The sequence below is a fragment of the Microcaecilia unicolor genome, chromosome 8, assembly GCF_901765095.1.
Source record: "Microcaecilia unicolor chromosome 8, aMicUni1.1, whole genome shotgun sequence".
NCBI classification, from domain to species: domain Eukaryota; kingdom Metazoa; phylum Chordata; class Amphibia; order Gymnophiona; family Siphonopidae; genus Microcaecilia; species Microcaecilia unicolor.
The window spans coordinates 110,868,511-110,894,165 of record NC_044038.1 but is presented as its reverse complement, the minus strand read 5'-3'; the positions used below and the strand labels follow the sequence as shown (position 1 = coordinate 110,894,165).

Below are 25,655 nucleotides of genomic sequence, written 5' to 3'. Positions count from 1 at the left end.
GGAAAACCTTGCTAGCGCCCGTTCATTTGTGTCAGAACGGGCCTTATTTACTAGTAATAAATAAATTATAATACCTGTTTATCATTCCATGGTGCGAACTCGCCTTGAGTATGCATTCAGTTCTGGTCGCCATATCTCAAAAAAGGATATAGCGGAATAGAAAAAATTCAAAGAGCGACAAAATGATAAAGGGGATGGAACTCCTCTCATATGAGGAAAGGCTAAAGAGGTTATGGTGCTTCAGCTTGGAAAGAGATGGCTGCGGGGGGATATGATCGAGGTATACAAAATCAAGAGTGGTGTAGAACAAGTGAATTGATTTTTTACTCTTTCAGAAAATACAAAGACCAGGGAACACTGAATGAAATTACATGGAAATACATTTAAAATAAATAGGAGGAAATATTTTTTTCACTCAAAGATCAGTTAAGCTCTGGAACTTGATCCTAGAGGATGTGGTAACAGCGGTTAGCGTATCTGGGTTTTAAAACGTTTTGGACAAGTTCCTGGAGGAAAATCCATAGTCTGTTATTGAGAGGGACATGGGGGAAGCCACTGCTTATCCTGGGATTGATACCATGGAAAGTTGCTACTATTTGGGTTTCTGTCAGGTACTTGTGACCTGGATTGGCCACTGTTTGAAGCAGGATACTGGGCTAGATGGACCACTGGTCTGATCCTGTATGGCTTTTCCTATGTTCTTATGTTCTAAACATATTGTTTGTGAGTGATATGTGATTTTCAGCTTCAAGGCACAGCACTAATTACCTGTAGCAAGCCAGATTGATTATTAAAGCCTTTTAAGTCCACATTTGAAAGTAATGCTGTGCTTTCATTAACACATATTCAGTTCATCAGCGCATCTTAAAAAATGAGTGCATACAAAATCCATTTGATGGACATTAGCAGCAAATAATTAAAGCCTTTACAATCAATTATTATGCATTAAAATGAGTGGGGGAAGTAGACTAGTGGTTAATGCGGGAGACTTTGATCTTGGGGAACTGGGTTTGATTCCCACTGCAGCTCCACCACTGCCCCAGGTACAAATAAGTATCTGTATATGTAGTTGCCAAAAACCAGAGAAAGGCAGTATATCAAGTTCCATTTCCCTTTCCCCAATGTGCATTAAAATTATATTTAAGCAAATGTGTTGATATTAACCACAAAAACCTAATAACTACAGATTTCTTAAAATTTGAAAATGAAACAACTGTTTTAACCATCCACATTCCTATTAGAAAGTTTTGTAGGTAATTAGTTCTGCAACCTATTTTGTTAATCTATCTATGTACACTATCAAATCACTTTGGGGTCCTTTTTTGAAGCCGTGCTAAAAAGTAGCCTGCGCTGGTGTCAGTGAGTGTTCCTTTTAGTGTGCGGTAAAGCCAGCATTAGGTCTACCGTGCTTTATTAAAAGGGCTCCTATGGTGTAATCAGTGTGGTATAACCCAATTCTCTTCTCCATAAGAAGCCAAGGTGAAAGAACTTGTTTATAAGAAAACTCCATGTAGTACTTCCTCCTCCTCCTCCCATCTCATCCCTATCACCACTGAACAATTTACCCTACCACAATCTAATATCTGGTAGGTTGATGCCACAGGCTTTGAGCTCTGCAGCACCTTTGGTCCAGTTGACAATATCATATTATTTTTTTTCACAGAATTCAAACCAGATGATGATGGGTGGTCTTCATTTGTAAGTACTATTCTTTTTCTTAAATAATTGGTTGATACCTTTAAAAGGGCTCATTTTTTCTATCATAAAATGTAGGTCTGAGTTCATCTTTCAGAACCTCATACTAACCAGCCTCACTGAAGGTAATTCTATAAGGCTTTGTCACGTGTTTAAACATGGAAATGCCACTTAAACTATTAACCCCCCCCCCCCCCCCTCTGCCACACACACAAGTATGCATGCAGTCATTCTGGAGTAGGCTTTTGGGCAGAGCACAAGTAGATTCATGTGTTATGATTCTGCTGGATAGGCAGGGGAATGTTTGGGACTCGCTTCTGATTGGCTTGTCAGGGGCTGAGCCAGCAGACCTCAGAAGCTTGATCCATTTAAACCTGCCTTTCCCTGCAATTCTGGCTTTAGCATTGATTGCTTTGTTTGCTCAGCTAAAGCCAGCCTGTGCTTGGGCACTTGTTTTCACCTTGGAGTTTAGCCTTTCTCCTTGGTGCTTGTTTATTTTGTGTGTGTGTGCTGGGTATTCCCAGCATGAGCTTGATTGCCTCACTCCCCTACTCCTGGGGCCAGATGCACTAAACTTAACGAGCCATTAACATGGGTTTTAAACTGGTTCTAGCCAGTTTAGCGCACAAGTAGTAAACCGGGGACATGCACAAAAGGGCATTTTCCTGTCATGGTAGCAGCTAACGAAAACGGAATGCAAATGATGCAAAGGCTATTATAATGAGCTGCACTACCGTTGCAAGGCTATTATAATGAGATGCACTACCGTTTTCTGATCCCCTTACCGTGGAAAACCTAACGGGAGGTCTACACTTCTCGTTGGGGCTGCTGTGAGGGAATCAAAAGGAAAAAAAAAAGTGCTCGTCAGGGACGTCCTTCTAAAGTGCCTAACATGGACCTCCAAACAAACAAAAAAAAAAGAACATCCCTGACAAACACTTGGAGGTTTGCAGCTTACATCAGGCAATTAGGAAGGACTCTGAACAACAACAAAAAAGAAGGTCCCTGAAGATAGATTACAGCAGATTGTTCCACTGCAGGGGCTAATACTAATAGCTATCCCACAGCAGCCAGAGCAGAGAGAGGAAGAGAAGGCAGTGCAGTGACTTTAGCTTTCAGATGGGACAGATAAAAGCACTGATAGAGAGAGTTTAATAGAGCCGTCCTCAGCCCTGAGACTTGGTATCAGATGAGGCGTTTATTCTTTGCTTTCCGCTGGCAGGCAGCAGAGGGTGCAGGGATCGGACGTGCTGCTAACACCCCTTGTGTTATGGATGATTGTGAGCCCCCCTCCCCCCACGGCCTCTCAGCCAATCACAGTGCGTTTAGCTGAAACCAGTGACAGCTAAATGCGCTGTGATTGGCTGAGCGAGTCCTGGAGGAGGGGCATAATCAAAAGTGCTGTTATAGCTCTATTAATGCTCCCTTTGTTGTTTACTGGCTCAGCAGAAAGAAGCGGCAGGTGATTATAACTCCCGCCCATGAGAGATAGCAGCCCCTATCCCCTTATCACAGCATCAGAGCAGCTGGGAGGAATGAAATACATGGACCTTTTTTTTTTTGTTGGGTTTTTTTTGAGTGAAGGACGTCCATAAAGGACGTCCTTGGCATGCGCTATGCGCGACCGAGTCCGACTGGCTTCCGAGGGAATAGAGAATGCAAGTGAGCTACAACGAGCAGCTCATTTGCATTCCATTTCCTTGATGCATGGCCGTTACCTACCGATTCGCTATGGAATCGGTAAGGGAAGGGCTTTAACGATTTTTTTAGTGCATCTACCCCCCTGGTCTGCTTTCTCCTGCTCTAATGTTGTGCTGTCGGTGGTAAGCTTGTGCCTTGAATTGTTCCAGTTTGTTTGTTTAGTTTTCTCTCTCTCTCTGTTTCCTTTGTTGTGCTAAGCTGTTGCTCTGCTCCCTGTGGTTCTGCCTCCATTTGCAGTCTCCCTGCCCTTGTATATTACTCCTGTTTGTTGGTTTTAGTTCTCTTTGTTTGCTGAATCTGTCTCCTGTTTCCGGTGAGCAGTGCTCCTTTTCTGGTCTGTGTGTGTCAAGGCAGCTTCCTCTGTTTGCTTACTGTTCCCTTTTCCCTTGTGTGTTGTGGGGCCAGCTTGTGTATTCTTATAGGTAGTTTTCCTTTTCCTTTGTACGCTGTATGGTATAGCCTAGTGTATTCCTTGTTGGATTTCCTGTGTCTTTGTATGCTGTAAGGTGCAGCCTAGTTCCCTTGAGAACTATGGGGCACAGCCTAGTGTATTCCTTGAGTGGTTTCCCTTTTTTCCTTGAGTGCCTAGTGGCATACCTTAGAGCAGTGATGGCGAACCTTTCAGAGACCGAGTGCCCAAACAGCAACCCAAAATCTAATTATTTATCGTGAAGTGCCGGTACTCATTGTGGGCGGGGTCACCACATATGACTCCACCCCTATGATAGCCACACCCCCTCACACCAGCCATGGCGCATATAAACAGACATCATTGAAAATATTATACTAGTATAGGAGAAAAAAATAACATGATTTTCTTTCATTATAAATCATTTTCTCTAAGTTGTTACAGCTCCAGTATACCCAGTGCAAAATAAGACAGCAGATGTAAATTCTCAAATTGGACATATTCCAAACACTAAAATGAAAATAAAATGATTTTTTCTACCTTTGTTGTCTGGTGATTTTGTTTTTCTATCCATATTGGTCCTAGTCGCTGATTCTGCTGCTGTCTATCTGTTCTCTTAACTCCGTTTCCAGGGCTTCCTTTCCATTTATTTCTTTACTTTCCTCCTTTCTTCTTCATTTCTTGCCTCCATTTATTTCTTTACTTTCCTCCTTTTTTCATTTCTTGCCCTCCATCCATGTCCAGCAACCCTCCTCTCCCCTCCAGCCACAAATGTCCAGCCACCCTCCTCTCCCCTCCAGCCACCTCCTCTCCAGCCACCCATGTCCAGCCACCCTCCTTTCCACCCTGCCCTCCCACCCAGCACCCAGCATCAGGCCGCCAGCCCTCCCACCCAGCATCAGGCCCCCCACCCAGCACTAGGCCTCCCTCCCACCCAGCACCCAGCACCAGGCCTTCCTCCCTCCCACCCACTCAGCACCCAGCAGCACCCAGCGTCAGGCCTCCCTCCCACCCAGCAGCACCCAGCGTCAGGCCTACCTCCCTCCCCACCCAGCATCAGGCCTCCCTCCCTCCCACCACGCAGCAGCACCCAGCGTCAGGCCTCCCTCCCACCCAGCAGCACCCAGCATCATGCCTACCTCCCTCCCTCCCACCACGCGAAGCAGCACCCAGCATCAGGCCTCCCTCCCACCCAGCAGCACCCAGCGTCAGGCCTACCTCCCTCCCACCCCAGCCCCAGCATCAGGCCGCCAGCCCTCCCACCCAGCATTAGGCCTCCCACCCAACACTAGGCCTCCCCTCCCACCCAGCACCCAGCACTAGGCCTCCCTCCATCACCTCCCACCCACTCAGCACCCAGCAGCACCCAGCATCAGGCCTCCCTCCCTCCCTCCCGCCAACCTCCCACCCACCCACCCAGCACACAGCAGCACCCAGCATCAAGCCTCCCCTCCCTCCCCACCCAGCGGCACCCAACACCAGGCCTCCCTCCCAGCACTAAGCATTAGGCCTCCCACCCTCCCCACCACGCAGCAGCACCCAGCATCAGGCCTCCCCTCCCACCCAGCAGCACCCAGCATCAGACCTCCCTCCCTCCCACCACGCAGCAGCACCCAGCGTCAGGCCTCCCTCCCACCCAGCAACACCCAGCGTCAGGCCTACCTCCCTCCCACCCAGCACCAGGCCGACCTCCCTCCCTCCCACCAAGCACCACGCCGCTTGCCCTCGCTCCCTCCCTCTTCCAAACAAGCATCAGCCCGCCCGTCCTCCCTCCCTCCCAGCACCAGGGCCCCCCTCCTCCTCTGCAATTGAAAAAACGTACCGGGTTAAGGCAGCGTCGGCAGCGGCAACGAAAAGCGTAGTCTTCACTTGGCACGCTTCCCTTCTGTCTTGCTCTCAAGCTCTGGTCCCACCCATAATGAGTGGAGTGCAATTTGTGTCTAAGTTTTGGCGAGCCTTGAATCAGGCCCTTGGGGTAAAACTAAATTTTTCCTCAGGATATCACCCTCAGTCCAACGGTCAAATGGTCCATCAATCAAAGCCTGAGGCAATTCCTCAGAATGTATGTTACTGACCATCATGACGATTGAAGTCAGTTGCTTCCTTGGGCAGAGTTTGCCCATAACTATAGAGAGAGGTTTGCTACAGGGGCTTCTCTATTTACATAGTGTATGGAAGACATTCTCGCATACCGTTTCCATTGAAGACTAGCTAAGATGTCCCAGCAGCGGCCAAAGCAGTAACCTCTCTCCAGTCCATTTGGTCTTCCGTCCAGAAGACACTTCAGTTAACCTCTGCTAGCATGAAGCGTCAAGCGAATAAGCATCAGAGATTGGAGCCCCGATTCCAGCCGGGTGATTTGGTGTGGTTGTCTACGCGTAACCTTCGACTGAAGACTCCTTCTTCTCGATTTGCGCCACGATTTGTGGGTCCTTACCCCATTTTGAGACAAGTCAACCCGGTGTGCTACCAGCATGTTTCATGTCTCTTTGCTTAAACCTGTGGTTCTTAGAAGAGGTTCCCTGCCCGCTTTTGCCGCCTAGTCCTGGGTGTCTGCCTCCCAGAGGGAATATGAAGTCCGGGATATCCTTGATGCTCGATGCCTCAGGGGACACCTTCAGTACCTCATTTCTTGGAAAGGGTATGGACCGGCGGAAAATTCCTGGGAGGACGCTGCTCATGTGCATGCCCCAGTATTGGTCAGACGTTTTCACTGCCTCTTTCCGCATAAGCCTAAACCGGTCCCGAGGTCAAGGGGGCCCTTGAAGGGGAGGTTGATGTTATGATTCTGCTGGATAGGCAGGGGAATGTTTGGGACTCACTCCTGATTGGCTCGTCAGGGACAGAGCCAGCAGATGTCAGAAGCTTGATCCATTTAAGCCTGCCTTTCCCTGCAATTCTTGCTTTAGTGTTGATTGCTTTGCTTGCTCAGCTCAAGCCAGCCTGTGCTTGGGCACTTGTTTTCACGTTGGAGTTTAGGCTTTCTCCTCGGTGTTTGTTTATTGTGTGTGTGTGTGCTGGGTATTCCTAGCATGAGCTTGATTGCCTCACTCCCCTACACTTGGAGGCAGATGCACTAAACTTTAATGACCCTTTAACGACCCTCCAACAGGAAATTTTGATCCGTTGCATGCATCAAAGGGCTTTTACCAAGGAAGCTAGCAGCTAACGAAAACGGAATGCAGATGAGTAATTTGTGTACAAACCCCATTGAAACGAGATGCACTAACCTTTTCCGATTGCCTTTACGCAGGAAAAAGGCAGGAAATCTAACGAGAGGTCTGTACCTCTTGTTAGGACAGCTCTGTGCCAGGAAAAATCGCAAAGTGAAAAAACAAACAAACTGTGAGCCAATCCCAGCGCATTACCAGAGCTAAAAGCGCTGTGATTGGTCAAAAGGACGTTGCATTACATATGTCCAAAAGAGTTGTGTTTAAGCTTAAAGAAAACGTGTCATAAATCACATCAAATAAAAAAAATAAAAAAAGGATCGGGAGGGGGGCAAGGGTGCTCGTCAGGAGTGTCCTGTATGGACGGCCTTGCCCCCCCCCCGCTGCTCCCCACTTTCTGCCGCTTCCCCCCCCCCATGAAAAAGCGAAATTCTAGCAGCCCCAGTCCTCCTCCCTTCCTGTTCTTCTGTTTTGCAAAAGCTAGCTCCGCCTCCCGTCATTCCTCCGCCCCATGCCCCCCCCCCGCTGCTCCCTGCTTTCCACCGCTTCCCCCCCCCCCCCACGAAAAGTGAAATTTTAGCAGCCCCGGTCCCCCTCCCTTCCTGTTCTTCTTTTTTGCAAAAGCTAGCTGCGCCTCCGTCATTCCTCCGCCCCCATGCCCCGCCCCCGCTGCCCCCTCCTGAGGTCGACTACGCCGCTCCCCCCGTCCACCGAGACCCCCCTCCCTATTATCGGCCCGAGCAGCGCCTCTCACCTCTTTCTGAAGGCGCTGCACGGGCAGGAAGAAGATCTGTTGTTGGTCGCAGAGTCTTCATGACGTCTCTTCTTCCCTGGCCTAGGCCCGCCTCCTTCTGATGTAAGTAACCTACGTAGTTACTTACGTCAGACAAGGGCGGGCCCAAGAGGAAAGGACAACCCTCCTTTGCTCCTGGGCCCGCCTCCTTCTGACGTAAGTAACCTACGTAGGTACTTACGTCAGAAGGAGGCGGGCCTAGGCCAGGGAAAAAAGAGACGTCATGAAGACTCTGCGACCAACAACAGATCTTCCTGCCCATGCAGCGCCTTCAGAAAGAGGTGAGAGGCGCTGCTCGGACCGATAATAGAGAAGGGGGTCTTGGTGGAAGGGGGGAGCGGCGTAGTCGATCTCAGGGGGCAGCGGGGGCGGGGCACGGGGCGGAGGAATGACGGGAGGCGGAGCTAGCTTTGCAAAAAGAAGAACAGGAAGGGAGGGGGACCGGGGCTGCTAGAATTTCGCTTTTTCGGGGGGGGGGGAAGCGGCGGAAAGCGGGGAGCAGCGGGGGGGCACGGGGCGGAGGAATGACAGGAGGCGGAGCTAGCTTTTGCAAAACAGAAGAACAGGAAGGGAGGGGGACCGGGGCTGCTAGAGTTTCGCTTTTTCGTGGGGGGGGGGAAGCGGCAGAAAGCGGGGAGCAACGGGGGGGGGGCAAGGCCGTCCATACAGGACGCTCCTGACGAGCGCTCTTGCCCCCTCCCAATTCTTTGGTTTTGTATTTTTATATTGGTGCAGACCGGGTAGCCACGTGTATGTGTTGTGCCTTTTTTGTTGTTGTTTTGACGTTTGCAGCATGCGCAGAGCAGCCAGCAAAACGCTTGGCTGCTCTGTGCATGCTTTAGGGGCCGATTACAGACGGGGATTACGATTTTTTTGATACATTGTACTTTTCAATACCGCACCAGGTATGTGTGGCTTGTTTTCTTGGTGCATTCTTCATTTTATAAAAATCGTTAGGGACTTTAACGATTTAGATTTTTTAACGTTTGGTTGATGCATCTGCCTCTTGGTCTGCTTTCTCCTGCTCCAACCTTGTCCTGTCGGTGGTAAGCTTGTGCCTTGTATTGTTCCAGTTTGTTTGTTTAGTTTTCTCTCTCTCTGTGTTCCCTTTGTTGTGCTGAGCTGTTGCTCTGCTCCCTGTGGTTCTGCCTCCGTTTGGCAGTCTCCCTGCCCTTGTATAGTGCTCCTGTTTGTTGGTTTTAGTTCTCTTTGTTTGCTGAATCTGTCTCCTGTTTCCGGTGAGCAGTGCTCCTTTTCTGGTCTGTGTGTGTCAAGGCAGCTTCCTCTGTTTGCTTACTGTTCCCTTTTCCCTTGTGTGTTGTGGGGCCAGCTTTGTGTATTCTTATAGGTAGTTTTCCTTTTCCTTTGTACGCTGTATGGTATAGCCTAGTGTATTCCTTCTTGGATTTCCTGTGTCTTTGTATGCTGTAAGGTGCAGCCTAGTTCCCTTGAGTGCTGTGGGGCACAGCCTAGTGTATTCCTATGAGTGTTTTCCCTTTTTTCCTTGAGTGCCTAGTGGCATACCTTAGAGCCCTGATGGCGAACCTATGACACGCGTGTCAGCACTGACACGCGTAGCCATTTTCGATGACACGCGCCGCCGCTGCAGTGTGGTCCGCCCTCCCTCCTCGCTCCCGGAAACTAACCCTAAAGCCTCCTTTCACATCGCAGCAAGCAGCAGCAGGGCAGGCCACTCCTTCCTTCCGTGTCCTGACCTCGCTTGACGTAACGTTCGCGAGGGCGGAGCACAGAAGGAAGGAGGAGAGGTCTGCCCTGCTGCTGCTTGCTGCAACGTGAAAGGAGGCTTTAAGGTTAGTTCCGGGCCCGGTAGCGGGTGGAGGGGGGGCCCGGCGACCTCGGGTGGGCAGCGATCTCGGGTAGGGGGGGCCCGGGGGCGGTCCTAGTAGCAGTGATTTTTCTTGAAGTGACACACACCCGAGTTATGCTTGGTTTTTTTGGTGATTTTGACACACCAAGCTCAAAAGGTTGCCCATCACTGCCTTAGAGTATTCCTTTGAGTGGCTTCCCCTTTCCCTGAGTGCTGAATGGTTCAGCCTAGAGTGTATTCCTATAGTTGGTTCCCTTTTTCCCTTGAGTGCTGTATAGTACAGCCTAGAGTGTTCCCGTCTGGGGCTTCCTGTATTCTTGATCACTCTGTTGCACAGCCTTCTGTATACCTTTTGAGCTTCTGTCTCTCACCCTTTTCCTTGTGTCTCTACCCTGCACTGTGTGCGCTGCTTGTGCTCAGTCCCTCCCAGAGCAGTGAGGCCCGCTTGCTTAGACTCTGCGCGAGTGGGTTCCCAATCAGCTGTGAGGCCCACCTGAATGTTCTATCTCCCATTTTCTGGTGGTGCCTGTTAGCTGTTGTGGATGTGCGGGGCTTGGTGGCTGGGGTGGTGTGTAGGGCCTGTTCGGTCTACCCTAGGCCTTGGCCAAAATCCTATACTAGTCCTCGGCCTGGGCTCAAGGGCTCACGTCCAGAATAACATCATGATTTACACATGTTCTTTAAAAAATACATGTTGGGAGCATTTTTGATGTGACATCTAAGTCCGACTTTGGATGTTTTGCTCAGAACTTCCAGAATTTGAATAGCAAATACAGCCATTTTTGAAACAGCAAAATATCTATCTTTTTTTTTTTTTTTTTGAAAAGTGGCCACATGCAAAATGTTTTTGTATTCTGTGCATTTATCTTTTGGTCCATTAAAAAAAAAAAAAAGTCCAAGTGTAAAACGAACAAAATCAAGCCATTCTGATGTATGGGAGCCAGCATTCTTAGTAGACTGGTCACACAGACATCCCAGCAGAGCAGTGGGGCACCCTAGGGGATACTGCAGTGCACTACGCTTAAAAGCTCCCAGGTACACATCTTTATATTGTATAGTGAGCCTTCTAAAACCAACCAAAAACCTGCTATACCCCACTCTACGCCACTACAATAGCCCTTATGGCTGCAGGTATCACCTATATGTGCGGTGTAGAGTGGGGTATAGCAGGTTTTTGGTGGGTTTTAGAAGGCTCACTATACAATATAAGGGAGCAATGGTAAGATGCTATACCCCACTCTATACCACTACAATAGCCCTTATGGCTGCAGGTATCACCTATATGTGGGTACAGTAGGTTTTTGGAAGGCTCACATTTTACATCACAAGTATAACGGTTACAGTGGGATATGGGCCTGGGTCCCCTTCTCCACAGTGCAGTGCACTGATCACTGGGCTACTCCAGGGACCTGCTTGCTGCTCTAATAGGGCTGGTTGTAACATCTGAGGCTGTCATGGAGGTTGGAATGTACTGTTTCTTTTTTATCTTTGGGAGGTGGGAGAGGGCCAGTCACTACTGGAGGAGAAAAGGAGGAGCGATTCCTTTATTCCTCCAGTTGTCATGTGGTCAATTTTTTGTAGCTTAATCGTTATTAAAGGATGTCTAGTTCAAAATGTCTTAGTTTTTGTCCTGAACATTTTCGTTTTGTTCCATTATGGCTGAAAAATGTTCAGGTCTGAGAAACAACCAAATCCCGCCTTAGCATGCCCTTGAAATTTGGATGTGCTGAAGATGAATTGCATAGAAAAACAGATGGAAAATGGGTTTCGAAAATACCGATTTATTTATTTGCATTTTGCTCACACCTTTTTCACTAGTAGCTCAAGGTAAGTTACATTCAGGTACACTGGATATTTCTCTGTCCCAGGAGGGCTCACAATCTAAGTTTGTACCTGAGGCAATGGAGGGTTAAGTGACTTGCCCAAGATCACAAAAAGCAGCAGTGGGGTTTGAACAGGCCACCTCAGGATTGCAAGACCAGAGCTCTAACCACTAGACCACTCCACATTTTGACTAGAAAAATGTCCAAATGCTGCTTTATGCCACTTTTTAGACGTTTTCCTCTTTTGAAAATGAGCCCCATGGTCACACACAGTCCCCCAAATTCTATATAGGGTGCCCAAAGTTACGCACACAAATTTAGGTATAAATCCCAAATCCACTTGCAAACTGAGTTAATGAGCTGTTAACAATCAATAGTTGGTGTTAATTGGCAGTCAATAGGATTTACATGTGGACCTGCCCTCTGCTCTATTCTATAATATGCCTGCCTAAATGTTACGGTGTGCAACTGAAAAGAGGGTGTGGCTGTGGGAGGGGAATGGGGGAGTCAGGGGCACTCCTGGAAGTTAGGTGCGATGTTATAGAATACTGTCATTTACACGCCCAATTGCCATTGGTCGAGCGCCAACATTGACACCAGGTCTTAGCACGCATAATTACTGGCACTCAACATTATGTGCAAGATCCACGCTAAGCTAGTATTCTGCAAAGGGTGTTCTGCTAGCTTTGAAAGGATCTTCCCAGCACCTAAGGGTGCCATTTCCTGAATTCCACCCCCCTCCCCCACGCCTTGTATATGTGGCTTCATTATAGCAAAAGTTTCTGCAGTTTTGTGAGGTAATTGATAAAGACACAAAGGCCCCACTGAGCAAGATGTAAATAGGAACAACAAACATAGTTTGAAATGTCTATATGCGAATGTCAGGTCAGAAGCCTAAGAAATAAGATGGGAGAGTTAGAATATATTGCACTAAATGAAAAATTAGATATAATAGGCATCTCTGAGATCTGGTAGAAGGAGAATAACTAGTGGGACACTGTCAAACCAGGGTACAAATTATATCCTAGTGACAGGGTGGATCAAATTGGTGGGGTAGCATTGTATATTAAGGAGGGCCTTGAATCAAATAGATTGAAAATTCTGTAGGAAACAAAACACATCTTGGAATCCCTATGGACTGAAATTCCATGTGTAAAGGGCAAAAGGATAGTGTTAGAAGTGTACTACCATCCACCTGGCCAGGATGAACAGACAGATGTAGAAATGTTATCAGAAATTAGGGAGGGAAACACGATAATAATGGGTGATTTCAACTACCCTGATATTGACTGGATAAATGTAACATCAGGGCATGCTAGGGAGGTAAAATTCCTTGATGAAATCAAGAACTTGAGGCAAGATAGCGACTGACTGAGAAGTAGCAGAAACCACTCCGGACTCACCTCCCCTTTATATCTGAAAACGCTGTTACCTGATTCAAAATGCCAAAAAGGAGAGGCAGACAACGTGCCAGCCCCGCGACTCCAGTTCTGCCCGGGGTGGGGATGCTGGACCGCTTCCTGACGCCAGGTTCTTTTTCGGGTGCAACTTCGTTGTTGGAGAGTTTGGTGAGAGGTCTACCACTCTTCCGACCAGAAGACGAGACATCATTCAGCCCCGACATGAGAACTCCACCTCCCATGCCGGCGCTAGCTTTGAGGGCGGTTAAGGAGACCCCGGGTGCATTGGAATCAATGGGGTCTCCGAGCGCAGGTTCGGACTCGAAACCAGAGACGCCAACTTTCCCCGCGGTGCAAACGGCGGGAGTAGAAGGAGGAGAAGGAGCCCTTGGGGGAATCTCGTAACTAGTGAAACACAGCCGGCGGCGACTTCCATTACAGAATTAAGTAAGTCTTTTTTGCCTCATAAACCAGAAAAAATAACACTGGACAATATATGGGAAGCCTTGATGGGCTTGGAAGTTTCTTTTTCTCAAAGGTTCTTGGCTTTAAATCAACAATTCAACTCTGTCTCTGAAAAAATACCATTGTTGGAAAAAAATTAGTAACTATGGGTAAAGAAATTGAAAATAATTGTAAGACAATACAAACATGTCAACAGGTTCAAATTAATCTTAAAGAAAATCTTTTGCTGCAAAACAAAATTTCAAATTTCAATCTCACCTCTTCTAACATTTAAAAAATATCTAATAGAGGTCCTGAAAATTCCAGAACAGTCACACCCTCCAGTATCAAAAATTAATTATATACCATCTTTCATAAAGAAAGAGTTACAACAAGATGAGAGACAAGATGTTTCTGGACAATTTCCTGTAGAAATTTTAGATATGAACTTAACACAAATTCTTGAAGATGATAAAGTGGGGTTGACAATGGCAACGTTAAAAGTAACTTTCATATTACAACCTGATAGAGACTGGATACTTAAACAATATTTTCTTCATAAAAACCAAGATTTCCTGGATTGTAAGATAAGAATGTACCCAGACGTCTCTAAGACTACACAAAAGAAAAGACAAGAGTTTCTTAAACTTCGCCCGAAGGCACAGCAATTAGGAGCATTATTCTGGCTGAACTTTCCATGCAAATGTGTTTTGAAGTTAAATTCTGTTAAATATGTATTTCTTGAATCAAAGCAGTTAAATTCTTTTTTGGAGCCTTATCTGGCTGAGTCTTCAGTGTTACAACCAAGGCCTATAACTACATCAACTCCATAGTAATATATATTCCTGGGACTTCCTCTTAGACGCCTTTTTTTGTTGCATTGCTTAAATGTTTAATTTAACCTATGACTTACGTTTCCTTGTAAATTGAGTATTGCCTCTTAATTGTGGACTAAAGATGAGCAAGTAGATCAATATGTTAAAAATTTAGTAATATCTAATTTTCCTGTTTTTTTTTTAACTTATAATCATCTTTTTCTATTTCAAGTTTAATGCTTGTTAAAATTATACATTCAATGTATAAAAAAAAAAAGAAATCAAGTACTGCTTTATGGAGTAGCTGGTCCAGGAGCCGACAAGAGAAGGAAAACTTCTAGGCCTAGTCCTTAGTGGAGTGCATGATCTGGTGCAGGAGGTAATGGTGCTGGGGCTACTTGATAACAGTGATCATAATATGATCAGATTTGATATTGGCTTTGGAATAAGTACACACAAGAAATCCAATATGTTAGTGTTTAACTTTCAAAAAGGAGACTATGATAAAATATGAAGAATGGTGAAAAAAAACGTAGAGGAACGGCTGTGAAGGTCAAAAATTTACATCAGGCGTGGATGCTGTTCAAAAATACCATGCTGGAAGCCCAGGCCAAATATTAAAAAAGGAGGAAGGAAGACCAAACGACAGCTGGCATGGTTAAAAAGTGAGGTGAAGGAAGCTATTAGAGCTAAAAGAAAATCCTTCAGAAAATGGAAGAAGGAACCGACTGAAAATAAGAAGAAACAGCATAAAGAATGTCAAGTCCAATGCAAAGCGCTGATAAGGAAGGCAAAGAGAGACTTTGAAAAAAAGATTGCATTGGAGGCAAAAATACATAGTAAATTTTTTTTTAGGTATATTAGAAGCAGGAAGCCGGCAAAAGAATCGGTTGGACCACTAGATGACTGAGGGGTAAAAGGGGCAATCAGGGAAGACAAAGCCATAGCAGTGAGATTAAATGAATTCTTTGCTTCGGTCTTCACCGAGGAAGATTTAGGAGAGATACCGGTGCCAGAAATGGTATTCAAAGCTGAGTCGGAAAAACTGAATGAAATCTCTATAAACCTGGAGGATGTAATGGGGCAATTTGACAAACTGAAGAGCAGCAAATCTCCTGGACCAGATGGTATCCATCCCAGAGTACTGATAGAATTGAAAAATGAACTTGCGGAACTATTGTTAGTAATATGTAATTTATCTTTAAAATCGAGTGCAGTACCGGAAGATTGGAGGGTGGCCAATGTAACGCCGATTTTTAAAAAATGTTCCAGGGGAGATCCGGGAAATTATAGATCGGTGAGCCTGACGTCGGTGCTGGGCAAAATGGTAGAGACTATTATAAAGAACAAAATTAAAAAGCATATTCAAAAGCATGGATTAATGCGACAAAAGCCAACATGGATTTCATGAAGGGAAATCTTGCCTCACCAATCTATTACATTTCTTTGAAGGGGTGAACAAACATGTGGATAAAGGTGAGTCGATTGATACTGTGTATCTGGATTTTCAAAAGACGTTTGACAAAGTACCTCATGAAAGACTCCAGAGGAAATTGGAGAGTCATGGGATAGGAGGTAGTGTCCTATTGTGGATTAAAAACTGGTTAAAAGATAGAAAACAGAGAGTAGGGTTAAATGGTCAGTATTCTCAATGGAGCCCAGGGGTCTGTGCTGGGACCGCTGCTTTTTAATATATTTATAAATGACCTACAGATGGGGGTAACTAGTGAGGTAATTAAATTTGCTGACGACACAAAGTTAAATCGTGAGAGGATCCCCTCCGAAGGGACACCACCTTGTAAGTGGTGGGGGGGCTTCCGTGTTTCAATGACTCAGAGGGCTATGCTGTAGGGTTACCCATATCAGACAGGCCCCTGAGGAGAAACCAGACAAAGGGTGTCCCAACCTGGAGGATCCAAGATGGCGTTGAGGAAGGACGTATGCTAGTTGAGTTCCCGTTTTACACCAAAATGCCTGAAGAAGAGGGCACGCTGCCCAGAGAATGGGGAAGAGAAAAGGCAAAGCCATGGTGCTGTCCTCCTCGAACACGGCCGGGGTTCCCACCACTTCTCAGTCTATTTTGGAGAGATTCGGGGTCATAACGTCGGGGATATCGGTTCTTGCTTCGGGGAACAGCAAGGCTTTATTGCCGAATCTCAGTGGAGGACTTTGAGTCCCCCTGTTGGCACGACTCCTCCAAGACCCGGAAATAGTAATGCTTCACTATGGAGGTCAATAATGGAAACGCCCGAAGTGGGTTAGGATTTTCATGTGACCCGAGGAGGTCCTGGCGCAGCATCGACTCGGATAATAAACCAACTGGGGGATTGGAGAGTGAGCTCTTCCCCCCGAAGATATCTGGAGCGGTTTCTGTGGAGAAATTGGACTTGGTGAAGCCAATAATGTCATAATGGACGTACTATAGGAACTGCAGCAGAATGTGAATAACTCTGTTCTTCAGATGTTTAAAATTTTTCACTATTTGAGTTAAAGAATTTATATTAATGCTTATCTAACAAAGTGGAAGTCCAAGATATAAAAATAGAGACTTTGATTACGGAAATGGCTTCTCTATGAAAATCAGATAATTTGGTAATGAAGAATAGTTATCTTTCTTGTAAAAATTGGAATTTCTGGAGAACCAATTAAGGGAAAATAGCTTGAGAATGATAAATTTACCTATAATATCCTATATATCAGCTACTGAATTCTTGAAGAAATATTTATCTGATATTTTGCTAATACCTTCTGATAGCCACCTTTGGTGACTAAAATTATATTTCCTTTAAAATCTTCTTTATCAGAGAAAAGAGATGCAAGTTTAACTGACATTTTGGAAAATTCAGAAATTATAGATAGAGTTATTATTAGTGACTTTCGTCTTTGATTTAGATAGGAACAATGTTTTGAAATTGTATTTCCGATACATGGTTGATAGTTTTTTGGGTTCAAAGATGCATATATTTCCTGACACATCAAGGGAATCGCAGACTGGGAGGTGTGAGGTCTTAGCTTTTAATCTGAGGAAAGGGGGAGTAGGAGGAGTAGGCTCTTGAGCAACACCAGTAGGCGACGTAGTTAGGAACAATCTCTTTATTTAAATATACACTCGATTCAACACAGCCGTGTTTCGGCGCTACAGACGCCTTCTTCAGGAGTCTATGAAATAAAACCAAACAATGGTAATATAACAAACATGCAGAACAAAAAGTAAAATAAATGTAGAACGTTAAATGTGTGATAAACATAAATTCCATGTAGAATTAAAAAATTAATAAAAACATTTTTTATAAAAAAAATTATTATTAGTATTGCAGAAATGCTATAATATATATACAAATATACATATAAATACATACATACATATATACATACATATATATATATATATACACATATACATACACATACATATAAAATCCATACATGTAAAAATACATATACTCAAACATACATGCATATATAGTTTTCAAATGTATAATAAATACTTAAATTATTAAAAATATTAGATTATATATAACATACGATAAAGGTGTTGTATATTACCAATCAAAGAAGGATGACATCTAAAAATTAGCAGAAAAAACATCAAAATGAAGTATAGCGAAAAAACTCAAAATACAGTGAAATAAATAAATAAAACATACTTACAACCAATTATAAATAATATATGATATATATGATGTAACCATATAAGTTAAGTATCATAGATAAACTGACCTTGTGATATATAGATATACGAATATTAAGCTCAAAGAGAATGAAAGCAAGGCTTCTGCTACAATTGTAATCCTATAGATAAAGCAGAAAACGCTCAGTTATTTATGGCAACATGGCAGGCTTAAAAAATATGTTTTGAATATATATGTATAAAAAGGTTGTATATGCATATATCAGAAAATCAATGCATAAAGTTTAGTATCAAACAATACCTGCACACATCCTATCCACAAATACACCAATATTTCAAAAAAGTCTCGAGAAAATTTTTTTATATAATATGGCACAAATGTTGAAAAACACTAATTTATAAAAATAATTTAGTGAGCACACAGGACCTCCGTTATTCTGTGCTCAGAAAGGATATAAATATGATAAAAATAATTAAATAAAAGAGTCTATGATGTGAATACCCAAAATAGATGGTCCAGATTTTATCCTGTGCTGTTTAAAACTAAACATCATAATAGATGCAACACCTGATATTAAAAAATAGAAATACAAAGACAAAGAATCCACTCTTTAGATGTATAGTCGCAGGATAAGTAAACTGTAATGAAGGACTTACCACTGCCGATGCAGGAAAAAAGCTCAGCGTATTCAATTGCACTTCTGTGAAGTCAAAAGGGGCGTGTTCACAGTGTCTTGGCTTTTAAGCCAGGAATCATTGCCCTAGGTGGGACCTACCTAGCGCGATTCCCTTGTGTTTTATTTTCTTATTACTTATTTGTTTGAACCTAAGAAATTATAAGAGTTTGTGGAAACAGATGAAGAATCCTCTGCAGCAACTCCCTTCAGTTACCACTGTACCGGCTGCAATAACTGATTAACCTTCCTCCCTCAGAAAATGTGAAGTGTAAGATTAACCATTTTGAGTTTTTCTTATTTTCTTTAAGATTGTTTTCCTGATCTTGGATCTTCCAATTGTGGACAATTATGTAAATATATATTGTTGAGAGAAAATGTTTTCCTTTTTTATATTAATTTCTGTATTTCCTTACATTTATGTGATAAATGTCAATGTAATTAAGTAAAATGATAAATAAATAAATAAATAAATAAAAAATCATGAGAGGATTGTGAAAAATTGCAAGAGGACCTTACAAGACTGGGAGACTGGGCATCTAAATGGCAGATGAAGTTTAATGTGAGCAAGTGCAAAGTAATGCATGTGGGAAAGAGGAACTCGAATTATAGCTACGTCATGCAAGGTTCCACGTTAGGAGTCACTGACCAAGAAAGGGATCTAGGTGTCATTGATGATTTGTTGAAACCTTCTGCTCAGTGTGCTGCGGCAGCTAAGAAAGCAAATAGAATGTTAGGTATTATTAGGAAAGGAATGGAAAACAAAAATGAGGACGTTATAATGCCTTTGTATCGCTCCATGGCGCGACCGCACCTCAAATATTGTGTTCAATTCTGGTTGCCGGATCTAAAAAAAGATATAGTGGAATTAGAAAAGGTGCAGAGAAGGGTGATGAAATTGATAAAGGGGATGGGACGACTTCCCTATGAGGAAATACTAAAGCGACTAGGGCTCTTCAGCTTGGAGAAAAGATGGCTGAAGGCAGATATGATAGAAGTCTATAAAAAATAATGAGTGGAGTGGAAAGGGTAGACGTGAAGCGTCTGTTTACTCTTACCAAAAATACTAGGACTAGGGGGCATTCAATGAAACTACAAAATAGTAAATTTAAAATGAATCAGAGAAAAGTTTTCTTCACTCAACGTGTAATTAAACTCTGGAATTCATTGCCAGAGAATGTGATAAAGGTGGTTAGCTTAACGGTGTTTAAAAAGGGTTTGAACGGCTTCCTAAAGGAAAAGTCCATAGACCATTATTAAAATGGACTTGGGGAAACTCCACTGCTTATTTCTGGGATAAGCAGCATAAAATGTTTTGTACTTTTTTGGGATCTTGCCAGATATTTGTAACCTGGATTGGCCACTGTTGGAAACAGGATGCTGGGCTTGATGGACCTTTGGTCTGTCCCAGTATGTGACTGAAGAAACAAGGCACCTTTGAGTTTAGAATTGTGGTGAAAAGATCCAAGAGAGGGATTCCCCACTGATCTGTTATCAGCCAGAACGCCTGCTGACAGAGGGACCACTCCCCCTGATCAAGGGTGTGACGGCTGAGAAAATTTGCCTGGACGTTCTCCACTCCCGCTACATGCGAGGCTGAGAGAGCGGACAGATGACACTTTGCCCAGGCCATGAGTTTTGCCAACTTCTGGTGCCCCCCTGCCGATTGACATGAGCAACTGCAGTCACATTGTCGGAAAAGATACACACCGCAGCACCGTTTAGCATTGAACAGAATGTTTCCAGCGCCAGCCGAATCGCCCTGGTTTTCAACAGGTTGATCAATAGGGAGGTCTGTTGGGGAGTCCAAAGGCCCTGAGCAAACTTCCCCATATAGTGGGCTCCCTAGCTACTACCAACATCACCTTGGTGAACATGCAGGGGGCCGTAGCCAGACCAAACGGAAGCGCCCGAAACTGAAAGTGATGACCCAGAACCGTGAAGCAAAGAAGTCTTTGGTGAAGGGACCGAATCGGAATATGAATAACAGCCCTGTTTGAGCTCTGAAGATGGCACAGGACAAATAGCATGGGACAAATAGCCTGAAGATCCAAAAGCCTTAGTAGAGTGTCCCGCACCACACTCGCCTTGAGCTGAGACTAGAGAGTTGCACGGTGACAGAAATCTTACCCATCCCCGCCCGTCCCTGCTGGAATCTTACCCGTCCCCACCCATCCCCGCTGGAATCTTACCCATCCCCACTCATCCCCGCAAGAATTTAACCCATCCCCGTAAGAATTTAATGGTACATAAAAGAAAATTCCAGTCAGCTCCCTCAGTCTCTCTCTGGATTTGAGCCACAGCACTGTAGGCAAGGAAGGAATGGAAGTTGGAACACTCTGGTGCGCACGTGAAAGACTTGTCTCCGATTCACTTGCACTGTGCTGAGAGGTCGACACATGCACACGCCAGTAGGTCAGGTGACATCTGATTCTCGTGCCTGTGTCAGAGCTGAGGTCTGTGCACCAGCCTGATAGCAAAGAGGATTAATAGTAACATAGTAAGTGACAGCAAATAGACCTGAACGGTCCATCCACTCTGCCAATAGTCACACTCATGATCAATTCATCATTAAATCAACGAGTGTGATATTATATACTTGATTGTGGTCTTTCGTGTTTCTGGAACAAAGACCACAGAAGTCTATCTGGCCCTATCCTTATGTTCCAACTACTGGAGTTGCCGTTGAAGCCCACTCCAGTCTATTCGTCTTCTCATTTGTGGGACACAGACCGTAAAAGTCTGTCCAACACTGTCCTCGTGTTCCAGCCACTGAAGTTGCTGTCTAAGCCCTTTTCAGCCCATCCTAAACCAGATTTCCATGTATGAGACTCAGACCATACAAGTCTGCCAGGTATCAGCCCTAGTTCATCACAGCCAGAGTCACCATCTAAGCGTCACTTGACACATCCACACACATGCAGCCATTTAAGGTTAGGTTTTATATAACTTCCATTTTCTAGAGATCCTCTGTGTTCATCCCACGCCTTTTTGAATTCTGTCATCATTTGTGACTCTACCACCTCCTTAATGGAAGACTTTCCACATTTGTGCTGTTAAAGCAAGGAAGAAGAAGAGAAGAAGACAGCACTCAAAGAAACTGGTATTCGGTAGATGAGAGGCTGGTGCAGGTGCAGCTTACACTTCTACGAGAAGACCGCAGAGCTGCTTCCATCCCTGTGGGAACCCCACAGGAACTGCCTCCGTCCCCGCGGGAATCCCGCAGGTTCCGTGGGATTCCCGCGAACCCCACTCCCGTGCAGCTCTCTAGCTGAGACCGGCAGGGAGACTCCAAAAAGGCATCGGAAAGAGGCCGTGCAATCTTTAAGGCATACCTGTCGTGAATGACCTCTAAAACTCACTGGTCAGAGGTAATCTGAGCCCACCTCTGAAGAAATTGCAAGAGTCGAGCCCCGACTGGAATCAGAGGAGGGACCCACACACCTTCATTGGGAAGAACGGGATTGCAGAGAGGTGCCGGGATCTCGCCCCCTCGGTGGGAACCACAAAATGACTGAGACTTCTGAAAGAATCTGGACCTCTGGACTTGGATCCCCCTGCCTGACTGAAAATGGTGGAAATCACGTCCTCGACCCCTGCTAAATGTCCCACTATGTCCAGCAGGCTTAGGCCTGTCTTCCGGGAGACAGGGCACTTTCGTATCCCCTAGGCTACGAACCAATTTATCTAATTTGTCCCCAAACAGAAAGGAACCCTTAAAGGAAAACTTGCTTAGCTTAGATTGGGAGGCTGCATTCGCAAAGGGACGGTGGGCTGCCACCCCCAAAACCATGGACTTAGAAGAAGCTCTCAACAAATCATACAAGGCATCCGCTAAAAAGGCCGAGCCCATCTCAATCTTGGCCACTTCGGTATCTAAAGAAGCGGAATCATCCGATGATCTTTCTAAGACCCTTTCAGCCCAGCGGAAGCAGGCCTGAGCTACCAAGGAACCACAGATGGCCGCCCACACAGCCAGAGAAGACACATCAAAACTGGTCTTCAACAGAGCCTCTACAATCCTGGACATCGCGCAGAGCCGTACCACCATCGACAGGGATAGTATTACACTTAGTGACTGCAGAAACCACCATCAGGCTCATTTTCAAAGCACTTAGCCTCCCAAAGTTCCATAGAAACCTATGGAACTTAGCCTCCCAAAGTGCTTTGAAAATATGCATCCATGTCCACTACAGGAATCTTAAGAAGAGATCTATCCTCTTCTGGAACTGGATAAAGCCGCAGCAAGGACATAGCTAAGCGAAAAGGAGAATCCGGCACATCCCATTGAACCTGAATAATGTCCCTGATATCCTGGTGCATAGGAAAGGTCTTTCCCGACCGCCTAATGCCTTTTACCAGCAGGTGTACCTTGCGGACCTCAGGAACTACTACTTACTACTACCAAAGGTTGGTCATCTTCAAAATGAAGGGTGGAAGCTACTAGGGAAATAAGCTTCTGAAGATCTTCCATATGAAAGATCCGCACCACTGAAGGGTCTTCTCCTGGGGGTAAAGACTCAGCACCTGGTTCAGCAGAGAGAGGATCCTCCAACTGTTGGTCCTCCATGCCTTCCATCTCCTCCAAGGAAGGCAAATCTACATCTGGGTACAACAGCTGGTTATCCTGGAGATCCCATGACCCCCGAGCTCTCTTTGCAGGGGCTAAACCCCTTGACTGCACACCTTCCCAATTACAGCGCTGCGTATGCCTTGTAGCGCTATAGAAGTGATAAGTAGTAGTACTAAAAGAAGAAGCAGCAGCCTCTGTGCCTGATTTCTTCAATAAAAATGCCCGATACATTTGTAGGACAAGCTCAGGGAGAAAACCTCCCTTCTGGGGTCCTAGAGCCTGAAGCAGAGCCACCACCGAGCTATCTGATGGTTGAGAACAAGAAGGGCTGGCCCGATCAGCACTAGAGGCAGGCCCTGACAAAATGGCGGCTTTTTCCACCATGCTAAGAACAGAAACCGACTCTGCCGCTGTAACTGCAGATGCCAGAGGAACCATGGCTGAAGAAGCTGACAGGGAGGAAGCCGATGCTGAATCCATGGCAGTATAGTACTTGCAGGTGCCGGATGCGCCTACTCCCCACCGCTGACACACACCACACTGACGAAGCATTTCTGCCATCGTAGCGAACTCCCCTAACGGGGTTTTTTTTTGTAACTGCACTACTGTGGTTAGGGTGAGACCCATGAATGGCGCAGCCAACCGAGGCGCCAGTGGAACTACTCTGCTCATTCGCACCAAGGGGAGAAACGGTTGCTCTTTGTACTTTTTTTTTTTTTGTTAAATACAGCGTGGCTGCCTCTCCCAAGCTAAAACACCCTTCCTCCGAAGGGAAAAAGCTCTTCTCTGCTGAAAATAGCAGCCAAAAGCAGCGGGAGAACAACAGGGGAGGAAGGAGGGGAAGGGACCTGGAACCCCTGAATGTAACACCCTCCAGAAGAGCAGAAATCCCAAGCACAGAAAAAGAAATACCTATTGTTTTTTGGCTCACCTCCTTCTACCTGCGAAGAGACTGAGAATACTGAATCTGGGTCTTACAGTCAGGGCTTTTATTGGCTCCCAGAGTCAGGACTTCTCAGTCTCCACCTGCTGGAAGGAGTGAACAAACCATCAGTCCAATCCTGGACAGGTCTGGAGGGACTAAGGAAATACCGGCTTAACTTATATAGTGCATGACTACATGGCTACATACGGGCAGGACTCAAATTCATGTGACTTATAGAATGGTACAGGTTACGCATGTATCTGTGGCATTTAGGCACTAACATGTCACGTAAGTGCTGGCGTCTAATTTTTGTGCATGTATTTAAACAGTAACACTAGTAGTGTTTAAAGAAAAGTAGCCCTTATGCTTCTTTCTAGAATAGGCTCTTGCCAGGTACCCTCCACATGCAGAAGGAAAAATTATGTTCTTACCTGATAATTTTCTTTCCTTTAATCATACCTCATACCAGACCAGTCCAGACTAATGGGTTGTGTCCATCTACCAGCGGAAAGAGACAGAGAAAATAGTTCCAAGTAAACCGCCCCTTAAGGGTAACGTGCAGCCTGGAATGTTCAGTATTTCGAATAGCCAAGCAATGGTGCTCTGAAGTCTAGAAGAAAACACAGTTAATACCAAACAGGCAAACTCTTGGAGCCAATATGCAGAACCTCACTGTTCCTACTTGGCCAAAGGCAACTGCAACCTCCGCTCACAGTAAAGTAAGCGGGAGGGAATGGTCCATACTGAGCTTGCTCAAGAACATAGAGATCTACCCCTGAATTCGGGGAAAGAACTCCGTGATGCCAAGTAACAGGAGTCATACAGAGCTGGCACAACAACAAGTGGCAGGAGATTGAATAGAGAAGATGAAGTAGGCAGTGCTGTAGGACATCCCAGCATATTGAAGCATCATGGAACAGCCAGGGATACCTAAAGGAAACAACACTCTGACAGACATTAGCCAGGGAGGGCATCTGGACTGGTCTGGTATGATTAAAGGAAAGAAAATTATCAGGTAAGAACATAATTTTTCCTTCCTTGTCATCTATACCAGACCAGTCCAGACTAATGGGATGTAGCAAAGCAGTTTCCCAAATAAGGGGGGGGGGGGGGGGAGAAAAGAAGAACGCAGAAGGTTGAAAAATCAACAAAGCTATACACACAGCAAAACACTGATCAGCAGAAAAGGATTCGAATATCCGAACCACCAGGCTGCCAAAATGGAACAGAGTTAGACACTAGAAAAGGAACTGAAGCCATAGGATGAGTGGAGCAGTGGAGCAGTGGCCTAGTGGTTAGTGTGATGGACTTTGGTCCTGGGGAACTGGGTTCGATTCCCACTGCAGGACTCTGGGCAAGTCACTTAACCCTCCATTGCCCCAGGTACAAGTAAGTACCTGTATATAATATGTAAGCTGCATTGAACCTGCTATGAGTGGGAAAGCGCGGGGTACAAATGTAACAAAAATTAAAAAAACAAATGTCCTGAGCAAAAGAAAAATTACATACTCCTGTCCCGAGAGTAGTAAAAGAAGCAGCAAAAGATACTCATGCCAAAGGACCCCCCTTGGAAGGAAGGCAACAATTGTATCCGAGCAACAAGGAAAAGAACTGTCTCTCTTAGACCAGGATCCACTTCTCCGAACCCTGGAAGGATAAAGACTAGCTCCCAAACCTGCCAGTCTGCCTTGAGTGCAAGATGGTCGGATGAAGCGACCCTAAAAAGTACTAGGAGTATGCAACCCCAAACAGTGCGCCACACTTTATAGAAGAA

At 45.2% G+C, this 25,655-nt stretch overlaps 1 protein-coding gene across 4 annotated transcripts in view; it reads left to right on the top strand.

The window, feature by feature from the left end:
* Positions 1 to 25,655, top strand: part of LCP2 (lymphocyte cytosolic protein 2) — an 888,998-nt gene that overhangs the window by 392,816 nt on the left and 470,527 nt on the right. For all 4 annotated transcript variants that reach the window (XM_030211064.1, XM_030211063.1, XM_030211062.1 and 1 more), the window contains exon 6: positions 1,664 to 1,698. In XM_030211064.1, coding sequence (XP_030066924.1) covers positions 1,664 to 1,698 — 35 coding nt within the window. The remainder of the gene's footprint in view (positions 1 to 1,663; positions 1,699 to 25,655) is intronic.